The sequence below is a fragment of the Melanerpes formicivorus genome, unplaced genomic scaffold (assembly GCF_026170545.1).
Source record: "Melanerpes formicivorus ecotype bairdi unplaced genomic scaffold, bMelFor1.0.p_v2 SCAF_40, whole genome shotgun sequence".
NCBI classification, from domain to species: domain Eukaryota; kingdom Metazoa; phylum Chordata; class Aves; order Piciformes; family Picidae; genus Melanerpes; species Melanerpes formicivorus.
The window spans coordinates 5472895-5487348 of record NW_027142392.1 but is presented as its reverse complement, the minus strand read 5'-3'; the positions used below and the strand labels follow the sequence as shown (position 1 = coordinate 5487348).

The 14454-nt window shown below is 43.4% G+C and overlaps 2 protein-coding genes across 9 annotated transcripts in view; one reads left to right on the top strand and one right to left on the bottom strand.

The window, feature by feature from the left end:
• COL14A1 (collagen type XIV alpha 1 chain) overlaps nt 1–9556 on the top strand; it is a 103968-nt gene extending 94412 nt beyond the window's left edge. For 3 of the 8 annotated variants that reach the window (XM_068158626.1, XM_068158634.1, XM_068158627.1), the window contains 6 exons: nt 1908–1943; nt 2369–2435; nt 2947–3135; nt 6181–6258; nt 7173–7328; nt 8654–9556. In XM_068158626.1, the coding sequence (XP_068014727.1) occupies nt 1908–1943; nt 2369–2435; nt 2947–3135; nt 6181–6258; nt 7173–7328; nt 8654–8979 (852 nt within the window). In that variant the 3' untranslated portion in view covers nt 8980–9556. Of the gene's footprint in view, nt 1–1907; nt 1944–2368; nt 2436–2946; nt 3136–6180; nt 6259–7172; nt 7329–8084 lie in introns of all 8 variants that reach the window. The other 5 variants (XM_068158630.1, XM_068158628.1, XM_068158631.1 and 2 more) reach the window with 5 other exon arrangements.
• Nucleotides 9557–11591: 2035 nt separating this feature from the next.
• MRPL13 (mitochondrial ribosomal protein L13) overlaps nt 11592–14454 on the bottom strand; it is a 32159-nt gene continuing 29296 nt past the window's right edge. The window contains exon 7 of the mRNA XM_068158637.1: nt 11592–11860. Coding sequence (XP_068014738.1) covers nt 11836–11860 — 25 coding nt within the window. The 3' untranslated portion in view covers nt 11592–11835. The remainder of the gene's footprint in view (nt 11861–14454) is intronic.

Below are 14454 nucleotides of genomic sequence, written 5' to 3'. Positions count from 1 at the left end.
GTATTGTGCATTAGTTGGTTTCTGATCCTGGCTACACTGTTTTACAGAACTCCTTGGTATTTATGGCTTATGATCTGTTTGCAGTTAGTGGCTAAGCAAAACATCACATTGGTCTTTCTTTGTTCATTCTTCATAATTCAATTTATTGTTGAACTTAGTGTTTGGAATATAGGGATCAGAGACTCAAAACACAAGGTTAAACCACAGAACTTAAGAACATGACAGTATGTGAATTTTTTCATCTGTGTGTAGTTACTTTCTCCTATTTTTTTTCCTCCTTTGCATTTCAAGCAGCTGTTGGGATATTAAAGTGTGCCATTTGTTAACCTCAGTGTTCTCAAAATGCTATTCTGATTTGCAAACTCCTGAAAATATTGTGTGAAGAAAAAGCTGCCCTTTGTGACCCCTCTGAGTTTACATCAGGAAAACTGACTAATAAGCAGGGCTTCTTCTAGGGTGTTACTATAAATCTGACCATCAGTTTCACTGAGTGGAAACTTATACCCTCTCTACCTAAAATTAGAATGAGAAGCCTCTAATACTAAGTTTTTCTTTCAGATAGTATTTTTTTGCTAATAACCCCCTCCAGCTTAATGAGAAGAAAGGAATACAACTATAAAATGAGTGATACAAATTATGTAGAAGAGAAGATTTACAGGAGACCTCTTTTCCTCTGCAACATTTCAGATGTTGTTGTGGATTCACATTTTAACATTGGATCACCTGGTTGATTATAAAGTCTGCTCTTTTTTTTCCCCTCCCCCATATATTGAAGTGAATGTTTTATGTAATTAGTAAAGGCATCAGAATAGAGTAGTATGTATTTCTGACTCAACTTGCAGAAGATCATATTTTATTTATGTATTTATTTGATGCTGTTTTGTTTCAAAATCCAGTTTGCTGTGGAGATTTAGTCCAGTGCAAGCATTTTGATTTGGTTAAGCTGAAATGAAATGGCCAGTAATACATAAGCAAAGAGGATAACCTAATGCCCAGTTCTGCATTCTCTAATCATGAAATAATTTGATGAGCTATGGAACTTATTACTATCAATGTATAACATGTTGACTGTTCAGTTCCTTTCCAAACACGTGTTCCAGATACTCAGCTGAATTTCCTAAAGATGTTTCTGTGAGTCATGTTAGACCACTGCTGTGAAGGTTTAGATTCAAGTAGCTCAAAAGAAACAGCTAGGTGGGTGTGCAGTTATTGAGCTTCAGTAACTATCTTTCCTAAAAAGGTAGAGTAATGGAAAAGAGGCCCAGAAATAATCTTGCAGTCTTTGTAGTAGTTTATTATTTCCCAGGATAGAATAAGCTGTGCTTTAACTGTGCCATCAGCAAGCTGGTGACCTCTTCATGCAGATCTCTGCTGGCTTTCGGCGTTCCTGAGATACGTGTGCCCTACCCCAAAAACCTCCATTGGTGAAGCTGTACCTGCCCTAGACAAGTTGTTCCAATCCATAATGATCCTTACCATCATTCCAGTGTCTTTAATGTCATACTTAATCTTCTGTGCAGTTTAATTCACCATAGTGAATGCAGGGTCTTGGTGCAGCAGAAGCTATAAATTTCAGATTGATATTTTGTCTCATCAGCCTTCTCTTCCTTATACTCAGTGGTAATTACACCCATTTCAGCCCTGTGGAATGCATCCTCTGGTGGTCTGCCCTTGCTGGCATTTTAAACAAGAGCATCCAGTGTGTGACAGCTCCCTGAGAAAGTCTTTGTTGCCATATAACTGCTAAAGATGGATTTGTTACTGTCCTGGAGCCGCCTGTAACCTTGTGACTTAGTTTCTCTTCTCCTTTCTCCCGCTGTGATGCTGCGAGGACGACAATGTTTAGGTGTCAAAAATTGTAAGCAAGAGCAAAATGAGAATTAATTTTGTGTTGAATCTTTTCCTAGGGTCCTCCTGGAGCTAAGGGTGAAAGGGGTGAGCGGGTAAGTCATGTTAGCCACCTTGCCTTTCCAGTCTGGCTTTCTGCCTCATGAATAGTTTTTTTCTGACAGCGTATGTTTCTCTGTGTTTACAGACACAGTAGTGTTCTCCATGCAATCAAGCAAACTTTCATTTTCTTCCAGACATTGTCTTATATGTAGCTAAATTATTTTTATTTGAAGGTGAGAACTATGTTTCATTAAACATGTCCCCAAATCTCTCATTAGGATTGCTTTGTCAAACCTCTGTTTAGGCTCTATCAGCAGTAATGGGATCCAGGCAAATCCCAAAACTTCTCTGGCTGGTTTTTCCCATCTATGAGGACGTATCTCTTGGGCATAAAAACTGTCTTTTATTGCTCTAAGTGTTTTCAAGTCAGAAATGATGTAAAAAGTTGTGTTGTGACACTGCTGCTGTTGTTGTCCAGGGTGATCTCCAGTCCCAAGCAATGGTGCGTGCTGTTGCTCGTCAAGTGTGTGAGCAACTCATCCAGGGTAAGTACAGGGATGGTTCATATGCTTCTATCTCTGAATGGATCTTTTCCTCCCACAGTTACTTACAAATATGATGCAAAGCATCCAAGGAGATCTGTTTGTTTTAGGCTAGACATCCAGGATTTATGTTCCAACCGGAATTATGTGAAATTGGATTAATGTCCAATGAGAGCTGATTAGCATCAGCCATCTAAAAATAAGCCTGAAGTTTCTCCAAACTACTGCAGTATGCAGAAGCTTCTTTAGTAACAAATTAAAGATTTTCTAGACACAAAATACAAAAAAGCCCCAGCCCACACCAAAGTGAGGAAATAGAGCTCCACACAATGCTTCTTCCATTTTCTGTGCACTCACTAAAGCCCCATCTCTCCACCAACAAGCACACAACTTCCTATTACCAAAGCGTGACAGACTACAGCCTTGAGGACTTGCCAGTGCTCTGTTCAAACTCAGCTGAACCTGGTGCTTCTCCACTGCAACTTGAAAATGGTAACCTTTTTTTCCCTGACAGGTCACATGGCAAGATACAACTCAATTCTGAACCAAATTCCAAGCCAGTCTGTCTCCACGCGAACAATTGCAGGACCTCCTGGTGAGCCAGGTCGGCCAGGGCCTCCAGGGCCACAGGGAGAGCAGGGATCACCAGGCATGCAAGGGTTTCCAGGAAGCCCTGGGCAACCAGGGAGACCAGGAGAAAGAGGTAGGCTTTGTACTGCACATGTACAAAAAATATACTTCCCTTTCCTGATTCATTTTGATTGCCTTTGTCCTCTGTCTAAATGTGGGCCGAACCCAGGCCATTACTTCTTTTGGATGGGAGGAATACCTGAAGGGGGAGAGACAATTTGATGGCATTGCTGAACTACGTCCAGAGTATGCTTGCTTCATTGTTTATGTTCTCTTTCACTTGAGTAAATGTCACTGGAAGACTTTAAAAGAAACCTGAAGCAGACTTGTATCTTAGGCTTTATCTACTTTAGGAGCTTGATATCCATGTGATTGCAAAGCAGGCTAGCCCTGTGCAAAAGCTTCAAAACTTGTTCCAGAATGCAGATTTTATTCTTAGACTGAGTGCATTTGTTTCCTATTTATCATTTGTTACTGCAGTTTATGCTGTGAACATTATGTGCACCTGTGTGTTCTTGTCTGTGCAATGAATAATGGAGTGCATGGAAGGTTGTGATTGGAAAACATTGTGGCTGTTGTTTTTGAAGTTACCAGTCGATGTCTTTGTACAGTAGGAAGAGCAGTGGTCCTTGTACTAAGTATCTGTGTAGGTTCTGGATGGTTATCATGGCCCAGTCTTCATTTTATCAAAGCAATCCACACTCACAGACTTTGCCTTTTGCAAATGGCAAGCATTTCCTTACAGGACGTGTGGTAACAGACATTTAGATGAGTTTACCTTGTGAAAAGGACATGGCAGCAGAGGAGTCTCTCCATGTGTTTGAAGCACACCATGGCTAAGCAAGTTTTAGGTATCTGGAAACTACATTTGGGATGCAGGACAAGAGATTTGTCTGAGAAATTTTTCTTCCAAATGGGGGAATTCAGTTGCTGATCACAGATGATGTGGGGGTTTTGACAGGTTCCCCCAGGGATATAGATGTAAGTTAGAGCACGTCTGCTGCCTAGCCTGCTTCTTACATACACTATGCAATGCAGGCACTCATCAAAGGGTCTGGAGAGGAGACCCCTGAAATCCTATGGATCAGAGCCTTCTGAAACCCTGCCGTTTCCTGTGTGGACAGGCTACATGATCTATTGCCCTGGAAGCCGCCTGTTCTGTAGGAGACCCAGAACTCCTCAGCAGACACCAAATCCCTGCAATTCAGCACTCTTGTTTTGTAAACTTGATGGGAGCAAGTCTTTGTATAGAATAGAATAGAATAGAATAGAATAGAATAGAATAGAATAGAATAGAATAGAATAGAATAGAATAGAATAGAATAGAATAGAATAGAATAGGAATAGAATAAACCAGGTTGGAAGAGACCTTCAAGATCATCGTGTCCAACCTATCATCCAACACTACCTAATCAACTAACCCATGGAACCAAGCAGCCTGTCAAGTCTCCTCCTGAACACCTCCAGTGATGGCAATTCCACCACCTCCCCAGGCAGCCCATTCCAATGGGCAATCACTCTCTCTGTATAGAACTTCCTCCTGACCTCCAGCCTAAACCTCCCCTGGTGCAGCCTGAGACTGTGTCCTCTTGTTCTGGTGCTGGCTGCCTGGGAGAAGACACCAACGTCTGCCTGTCTACAACCTCCCTTCAGGTAGTTGTAGAGAGCAGTAAGGTCACCCCTGAGTCTCCTCTTCTCCAGGCTAAGCAACCCCAGCTCCCTCAGCCTCTCCTCATAGGGCTGTGTTCCAAGCCCCTCACCAACTTCGTTGCCCTTCTCTGGACACGCTCCAGCAAGTCAACATCCTTCCTAAACTGAGGGGCCCAGAACTGGACACAGTACTTGAGGTGTGGCCTAACCAGTGCAGTGTCCAGTGATGGGGGTTAATTACGGGTTTTCCACAGTTTATTTGCTCCCTCCAGAAATTAGCTTCAGCAGGAAGAAAGAATGTCTTCTATGACTCCTTGCAAAAATGAAGTATCCTCCAGGTGTTCTTCCCCAAGAGGGTAACAGTTACCTGAGCAGAAGGGAAGGAAGGGTGCCAGTTAGCTGAAATTGTAGGCACTGCCCTATCAGTGGCTGTGGCTGTTTTCTTTGAATTTCTTTTTATGAAGGTGCTCTACATCAGCTGTAACTCTGAAAGTGTGGAAGGTATGAAGCAGTGAGTGCAATTACCAGTGCTGGGAGGTCTGGAAAAGAGGGGGAAAGTCCCACAAACCAGCCTGGATTGGGTGTCTTTGAACCATCCAAATCAAACACAGACTTTATGAGAGTTTCCAAGTCACCAGTGGAAACTCAGGGTCTGGAATTCATAGTTTTGACACCTACTTTAGTTTGACGCTGCTTATTGTGATGGCTTTGCATAGAAAGTGTTTTTATAGGATGCCATAGTGGTAAGTGCAGGAGGAGGTGGAAAGCTGGAAGAGGGTAGTGCCTTCTGGGGATTGCTAAAGCTGTGATCTCCACGGATCAGACTCAACAACAGACATTTAGCCCCACGAGCAAGTGCAGGAACACTACTCAATGGCTGCGCACGTGGACTTTTGGGACTGGGAAACGCTCAGATTTGGCTTCCTTTGAGGAGACAAGATTTTGAGTGTTCAAACTCCCTTGTGTTTTGGCAGTGCTGCAGTAACTCATGATTATCTCCATTGGTGTAGAACCATCTTATGCTGAACCACTCTTTGGTAGGTGAATATCTGAAGGAAAATTTGCTGTAGCATTGAAAATTTGGCTTTCTGGGCCACACAGCTTTGTGAGACTCTGCGGAGTCTTCTTACTTACGACAGTTGTACCTTGGTACTTGGTATAGTGCAGAGACAGCTTTCCAGCAGGAAGTGCAGCCTGGAAACTAGCCAGAGCCTCTGCATACCACCCCAATGAAACCACCATGGCAGCAGAAATGTTTAAGACCCCAGGAATGCCAAATTCCCCTTAAGAGGCTGTCAGGGAAAGGAGGGGGGAAAAGACCCAAAGACTTATTTATTTTTACCCCCTTTCTTCTCTGGCATCTGTTTTTAGGTGAGTAACAACATATGGAACTATAATCCTGGTTAAACAATAAACACTGCACACAGTTGTGGTCAAAATGTGACTCTGATGAGTGCCATTTCCTTAGGTTTACCAGGTGAGAAGGGAGAAAAAGGCAATCCAGGTATTGGAGCCCAAGGACCCCGAGGCCCACCAGGATCTACAGGTAAAGTTGTTACATTTGAGGCATCTGGATTAGACCACTCTGAGCAGTGTACAAAGCACTCAAGACCTGCATGGTTCTGTCCTCTAAGCTTGGAGCAGCAGAAGAGTCAGCAGCTCAGGCATCTTACATACCATGTTACATCTGTTCTGTGTGATAGGACACTGTCATGTACCACGTGAGGATGTCATCACAAGTATTTCCCTTCTCCCTATGATAAACTGCTTCTCCAAACCCTTTTCTTTAATGTTTTAAGGACTTTTTTTTTCTGAAATGGGGTATGGAAGGGCAAAAACATTTAATCTGGATTAATTGCATTTGTTTTATCTTTGACTCACGGGCATAGCTGTGAATTGCCAGATAAATGCATATTAATTAAGCAGGTTCATCACAGGGATTTGTATTTATCTCCTGAAAGAAAGCAGAGAGAGGGTGATAGGCAGGTTCTGCTGAAACAGGTGTCAGATTGCAATGGCTGCATTAGGATAGTCAGGACACTAGAGCACCGTTATCAAGGCACAGTGTTACCCAGACGCTGTACTGAAAGGCAGTGAGGGAATCAAAAGCTGTGCAAGCATCCATGGCTGTCCCCCCACTGTGAGATGCCTGATGAAACATTTGCTTTAGTATAGATTTCTGGCTAAAAGCAATCCTGGCAAAGATGAAGCAGTGGCTGGAGGGGAGGCTACTCAGGAGCAGGGCTCCTCTCTCACTGCTGCTTCATCTTCTTCACCAGAAGGCTGCAGCCTTTCCTTCAGCTTGCCCAGGAAAATCAGAGCTGGGATATTTCTCAAGCTATCTCCTGAAGTGTTTGTTGTACCCTCTCTGCCCTGTTTCCTAGGCCTGGAAAGGTGGCCTCAACTCCTTGCTTTTATGAAAGATGCTACTCAGATATTTCATCCTCCCCTTCTACACAGGACCTCCTGGAGAAAGTCGCACTGGCAGTCCGGGACCACCAGGACCTCCAGGCCCACGAGGTCCTGCTGGTCATTCAGGACCCCCAGGCTCCCAGGGACCTTCTGGCCCACCAGGGTACTGTGATCCATCCTCCTGCGCTGGTTATGGCATGGGAGGTGAGTAACTGGGAGTTGGGGCAGCTGCCATTTGCAGAGGTGGAATTTTCTAACAGCCAAAGTAAGATGGAGGCTACTGTGAACCTTGTGCTGAAGTGTGGCACCTCCCTAAAACCATGTGTCCAGTGCTGCTCTGCTTTATGGAACTGCAGCATGAAGAGAAGGTGGCCAGTGTGTAGTGACCAAAGGAAGTCCAGGATCTGATCCCACCCTGTAGCAGGGTTTTGTCCTGTGCATGCTGTGTAGTGTTACGAGCCTGCTCCATCCCAGCAGTCTGTGTTGAACCCCCCTCCAGCGGTCCTGACAGCAGAGCTGTTACAAACGTGTCGCTCAACTTCCCTGTCTTTGTGCCCTGAATGGCATGAGAGCATGACCCTTACTAAACCCCTAGGAGTGTAACCTGATGCAGGGATGCACGTGTCCATCATTAACCAGTGAAGCAATCTGGAGGAATTTTTTCTTTCTACAACTTCTCTGTACCCTCCTGTCCCATCTTGTTATAGCATGGGGAGGCTGTGGGAGGAAGTTAACACAATCACCACAGATTACATTGCCCAACCTAAAATGGACCTGCCTTAGTAAAGCACTAGTTACTGCAACTGGGACACACAAGGTGTATTTGTTTAATGTTTATGGTTTAATCTGCCCCTAAGCTGTTTGTATGTTTTACTCACCTGAATGTTTTTGTTGTCATCTCTTCCTGTCCTTTTCTCCTCTCCTCACCTCCCCTCCCCGTTGTTCATTTCCTGTTTGAAGGCCCCATCCCTTACAATGGCTACCAATCCAGAAGGTGAAAGGCTCATTCTGGTTCAGGTCTCATTTGGCTGAAGGTCAGAGATGGATGCTGAACTGCTCTGTGCTTTCCATCAACGATATTGACTACCACTAATGAACTCACTAAGCTGCTGTACATGCACTTGGCTTCCTTGCACTGCTAAAAAGCATTGCCTGGCCCATTCTGGCCTGTGAATTGTGTACTCTAGACCCTAGTTGGAATAAGCTAAAGCAGGCAGGCTGTGCAGTGTGCACAGTGTTACAACTGGAGGCTTGACAAATTCTGGTGGTGGTTTCCAACTAACTTGGCTGTCTGTTGGTGGATTTCCAATCGCTCCAGCTTATTAATTTTGTTAAATGTTTTCACTGTTCCTCTATGTGAATAAAAGATGTGTATTTAAGGATGAGATATATATATGTACACCCTCACACTTTATATATATATAAATATATCTCTATATAAAATGTCAATTTCCTAATGAGTGCTTTAATTTTCTACTCCTCTTTTCCCGTGTTAACCGTATGAATACTCTTGGTGGTGGTGGGTTAAGGTGGATACGGTGAGCCAACCGATCAAGACATCCCAGTAGTGCAGTTGCCACATAACTCCTACCAAATCTATGACCCCGAGGACCTTTATGATGGTGAGCAACAGCCGTACGCAGTTCGCGGCTCCTACCCCCTACCATCCCCATACTCCCAGTCCTCCTATCCCTCACCTCACCTTGCTCAACCAGAATTTACTCCTGTTCAAGAAGAGATGGAAGGCGCGGAGCTGCGATCCCCAGGAATCAGTCGCTTCACAAGGAGGATAGCCAAAAGGAGCGCCAAGACTCCGGCACACAAAAGGGCGGATGGAAAAAATCCCTCTCGGTGAACTGTTTCAAGATGGGAAACATCTTACGTGCACCTGTGTTTGGCCTTTTGTCCAGGTGCTCTTATATTAAAGGAGGAGGAAAAAAAAAGTGTACATGACCACTTGAGACAACAAACAATGGTAATTATCATGCATGCCAGAAGCTTAGTATTTTAGTGGTTTGGTGCTAGATGATGATGAAAGGTCACCTGTAGCTCTTTCTCTGGAGTACTGTTCCATACACTATTCAAACTCTCTCTCAGAAACCACATCCAGCCCCTTGGTGTACCTAGAACCAGTCAGAAAAGGTTCTGGTTTGTTACCCATGTTTTTCCAGGTGCTTGTTCTGTTCATTCTGGATGAACTGCTTTACCAGCATGGGTACATGACTACATTCACCGGAGAGCAATGAGTAATCAGGTTTCCCTGAATCCAGCTCTTACATTTGCAAAGAATTCTTATGTTAATGGAACACTTTTTTAACTCCACGTTATGAAAATACAGAAGGATGTTCTGTGGGAGCACACTGATAATTTATTGTGAATCTCTTTCATTTCTGTTTTGTATGCAAATAAAAGTGGCAGCTTTTATATGTTCATTCCAGACTCGCTTGATTTTTAACTTGAAGCAATTGTATAGAGCTCCGGGGGCCAGAACGTGAAGAGAAGAAAATCTCTTTTCCTTTTTTTTCAACACTTCTGGCAACAAGTCTGGTTGCAAAGGATATTGGCACTTAGTATAAACAGTATTCAACCTTAGTTTTAGAATTATACATCAACAAATTGAGAGAATAAATGAGAGATGAGGTAGCGATACCCTATAGGCCTGAGATTTTGCATATTGACATACAAAACAATTGACATTGCAGAAGAGAAGGCTCCGAGGTGACCTAATTGTGGCCTTCCAGTATCTGAAGGGGGCCTACAGGAAGGCTGGGGAAGGACTTCTCAGGATCTCAGGTAGTGATAGGACTAGGGGGAATGGAATGAAGCTGGAGGTGGGGAGATTCAGGCTGGATGTGAGGAGGAGGTTCTTCACCACGAGAGTGGTGAAACCCTGGAATGGGTTGTCCAGGGAGGTGGTTGAGGCCCCATTCCTGGAGGTGTTTAAGACCAGGCTGGATGAGGCTCTGTCCAGCCTGATCTAGTGTGGGGTGTCCCTGCCCATGGCAGGGGGGTTGGAACTGGCTGATCCTTGTGGTCCCTTCCAACCCTGACTGATACTATGATAAAACATCAAAAGACCGTCAGGTAGAGGTGGGAAGGCAACTCTGGTCAACTGATGAGAGGAAGAGGAAAACCTCAACCCAGTTGCCTGAGGAAAACAAAGAACTTGATGATGTTAAGCCAGGTCAATTCTAAAGTGGCTCAGTGAAGAGCTTTAAACAGCACAATGGAGACTAAGCATCAAAGCAGGACTTGAAGCAGAAGGTCACAAATGTTTCTACAGTTAAGCTGAATTCATAGATTTGGACCACTTTTAATCCAGCCCTATAAAGACATGGAGAAAGAGTGGCATGTGGATCCCAGGACTGTGTTCCTGCTTGCCTCTAACTGGGTTCAGTCTGCCAGTTTTTGTGTGTCAGCTCAGCAGAAAGCACAAGCAGGTACCTTTGCTGTGCAGTCTCCTATAGGGTGGTCTAGAATTCACAAAGAGCTTTTAAAAATACTCCTGCTGTAGTTAACTAGATGTGGGGTTATTGACTTGAAATGAAGCCTGTAGGCTCTCTGGCCTTTCCTGGGGTAAGCTCGTCCGAAGGCCAAAAGCCTGACACCAAACCATTATTTCCTGTAATGAAATATGGTTATAAATAATCCAATGTTCTTATATAGTACTCCTATAAAACCCATACAGAAACCCCCAAATTCTCCTCACCAAACATTATAAAACTTCTCAGATAACATACCAGCATCTTCTACTAGACAGAAAACAGCTGATTGATTTGCACAACAGCTTTGAGAGTTATCTGTGCAGAAAAGCAGTAATGATCTTCAGGGAAGTAACCTGCATAAGCAAAGTAATTTTTAACACTTCTTTTGCCTTATTCAACACCTCTGTACAGTTTCCTCACTTTGTTTTCCCTTGGTGTAGTCTGATATCCCTGCAATAGAGTAGGAAGTTGTCCTTATCTCAACTGCCATTTTGGCTTTTCCAAGCTCCTTTCCTCCTTGCTCACGGGGAGGGGAGGGCAGGGAGTGGGAGGGGAAACTGGACTGCTGGGGCTCAGCTTCTAGCTGAGGTAAAAGCAGGACAATAGGCTGTACACACTCCATGCTCCAATAAAGGCTTTCAGAAGAACCACACAACCTATTACAGAAGTAACAAACAGCTCATGCCACTGTTGTGGTTTGTTTGTTGTTTTTTCACATCCTTCAAAGACAGAATGAGCTCTGCAAGAACAGCTCCCTTATTCTGAACTAAGATTGCCATTCTCTCATCCATCAAGCTGTGTGAGGATGGATCACCTGTTTCGCCAGGAGACCAAACCAGATCATTTTCTGGCAGTGTGGATTCATGGGAGCTCTGTGACTGTAGTTCACTGCTCTTACTTCACAGAATCCCAAGCTTTGCAACTTTCATAGTCAGACACTTCATTTCAGTGAGCACTGCACTGTTTTCAGGAGATGCAAATATTCATTAAAAACTTATTGACTCTTTAATAGTATTAAACCCAGAAGTAATTAACAGATACCAAACCATACAGCGTGCAGGTGGCACTGACAATACCTGTTGTTAGCTGTTTCAAATACAATGAGGTTTATAAATTTCCCATAGTTTGCTTCCACCTGTCAAAACCATTCTGAACAGAAGGGCTGACACAGATGCTGCCAGGTTAGAAGAATTTCTGTCCTGATGCCACTTCTTCTTTTATTGTCATCACTTCCTTCGAAAATCTTTAGGTCTGGAAAACAAAAAAACACCAAGAAGGCACTTTCATAAATATCTGAGAACTACAGTGGCTTGGCTTTAAGGATGCAGTGACAGCTTTAGCTATGTTTATTTCCTTACTCTGATGCTCAAAGGTTTTGTGTAGAAGAATATTTTCTGATCATATAAAATACAGGGAAAAAAACCCCATAAATCAAAGATGTTTACTTAGACCTCCAGTACTTTACAGGCATTAGGACTTGTTGGTCAATGTGTTTCTCATGAGCCACTCCTACTTTCCTAAGTAAAACAAAAAGCATCTTTAACTACATGCAGTCTCAGGATGATTTAAATGCTAGGGCTAATTTGCCTCCACTGTAAAAAAAAGAAGAGTAATCCATGCATGAAATGGCAAGTTTTAAGCTAACAGCACAGCCCACCACATCACTACTAGAGTATTTGAAACTGATGGATGACAAACATGGAAAACACTCAGACAACAGACTGCTGGGATCCTCTGCAATTTGCTATGCAAGCACACCTCACTCACTCTGCCTGCCACACAGCCACCAGCTGCAAAACCACATTGTCTATGAAGCGACAAGATTAATACTAGATCATGGCTTTCAGAAGAATGCTAACTTTGAAGGTTAGATGCAAGGCCACCGCCCAAACAGGTCACAGAGAGAAGTCAGGGTTCTGCCAGAGTTGCAGTGCAGGCTGATGGTCTCTGTGGTGCCTGGGCTGCTTTTCACAGCACACTGCACCCACACACAGACCCATCACCTGTGACAGTACAACCTGATACACATACAGCAGCCCTTTGACTCTTCTGATGGCTCATCTCATACAAATCAAAAGGGGTAACATGAACCATGTCTCACTAGAATGGTACAAGGGATGTAAAAACAAAGGTTTTGTAAACATGTAATGGGATAAAGGGTCAGTGGGTTGGCTGTGAAGCTGAAGGAAAACTTGAGATACAGGAAAAGCTGCACAACAGCAAGGCCAGTCGAACTGACGTGGTAAATGCCACGTGGTAATTTTGTCCATCAATGCAAACTAAAAACACATAGCAATGGAAGCAGGGAGCTGACTTTAGAGAGAGAAAGCTGAGATGGAAGCAGAGATGCCATATAGAAAACCAAATATGTGATCATTAAAACCTTATGTTGTAGATCTGGCATTTTTCAACCAGTAGCACTGCAAAGTAACTTGTTCATGAAATTCTTGTATGAACGTGAAAACAGCTCCAGAGTTCAATCTGAGCTATTTCAAGGGTAGCATATAAAACTTGATGTTATATGAATTACAAGGAACTATAAAGATAAGCAGTACTGAATCACAAAGCTTTTTAATTTAAAGAGCATATTCTGTACTAACATCTGGACTTGCATCTTTTTGGTATGAAAGAACTGCTGCCAGCACCAAGTCCATGGTTTACAGACTTGTTTAATGCCTGGCTTCAACATTTCTCCACATTTCATAGCAACTATGCTGTGGGAAGTCAAGCCACATTTCCTAGAATCAGGGATTTCAGTATTCAGACATTCCACCTTTTGTAACTCAGGTCTCATCCCCAAGATGTATCACACCAGAATACATCTTTTTTGTATCATGCTGTTTGTGGTGTATTAAAAGAGCAGGATTCTGAACACTTCTCAGCAGTGACTTAGAAATCACTGCACCCATGTGAGACAGCTAGAGCGGTGCTGAAAGCCTTTCAAGGTGCAGCACGGTAAAGACATCATTGTCTTGCAGCTTAGTTTTCACTCCTTTTTTTTTTTCCCCCAGGCCAACTCATCCTCTTGCATATTGCTCAAAGGTTTTTAGTTTTCTTTCAATGGCACATCTAAAATTTCCATCCATAGTTACCCTAGAGTGCTGCAGAGTCAGGGGGGGCTCTGTGTGTGTGTCTCACAGTACTTTGTTTTGGGGTGAAAATCCTTCCCCCCTCTCCTGGCTTGTAATCTGCATTTCAACCTTAATGCTTATTGTCTTTAAGGGTTAAATGCACTAAACATTGGACTCTTAGTTTGTGGCCATACAAAATTAATGAGGCTTAAAGGCAGGATTTTCTATGCCAAAACAGCCATGTGAACAAATACAAAAGTTTTTAAAGCCTTTTCTGTTGCCACAGTAGGCTTTTATGCCTACCAGTACTTGGCTTTTGGAGGCCACAATCTCTGCTTCTAAAGACATCTTGGCACTGGGGAAGCGAAGCCTTGAAATACAGTGCCTTTGGCCAAAGTGCTGTAAATATTTTGCCAGATGAACACCATGAACCCACAAAAACCTTGTCTACTCAGAGAGATTTATGAACTACTTGTGAACACCAATGGAAACCTGCTCATTGATATAAGACATAAATCCACCCACAAGTGTTGTTCTTTGATGGCAGAGCTTCTGCCCTTCCTCTGCAAAGTGCTGAGATTATGCATCTGGAACAAAGGAAATGGTATCTCCTAGAAGAGAGAAATTCACCCGAAGGCAAGACTGCACAGAGCTGCTTCTCTTTCTTTCTCAAAAGGTAGAACTTCAGGGGGAAAAAAATTGCTGTATATGGAGAGCAGGCTCCAAGGCAAGGGGAAACAGGCAGAATGTGGGAACTCTGAGATCTAAGCTGAA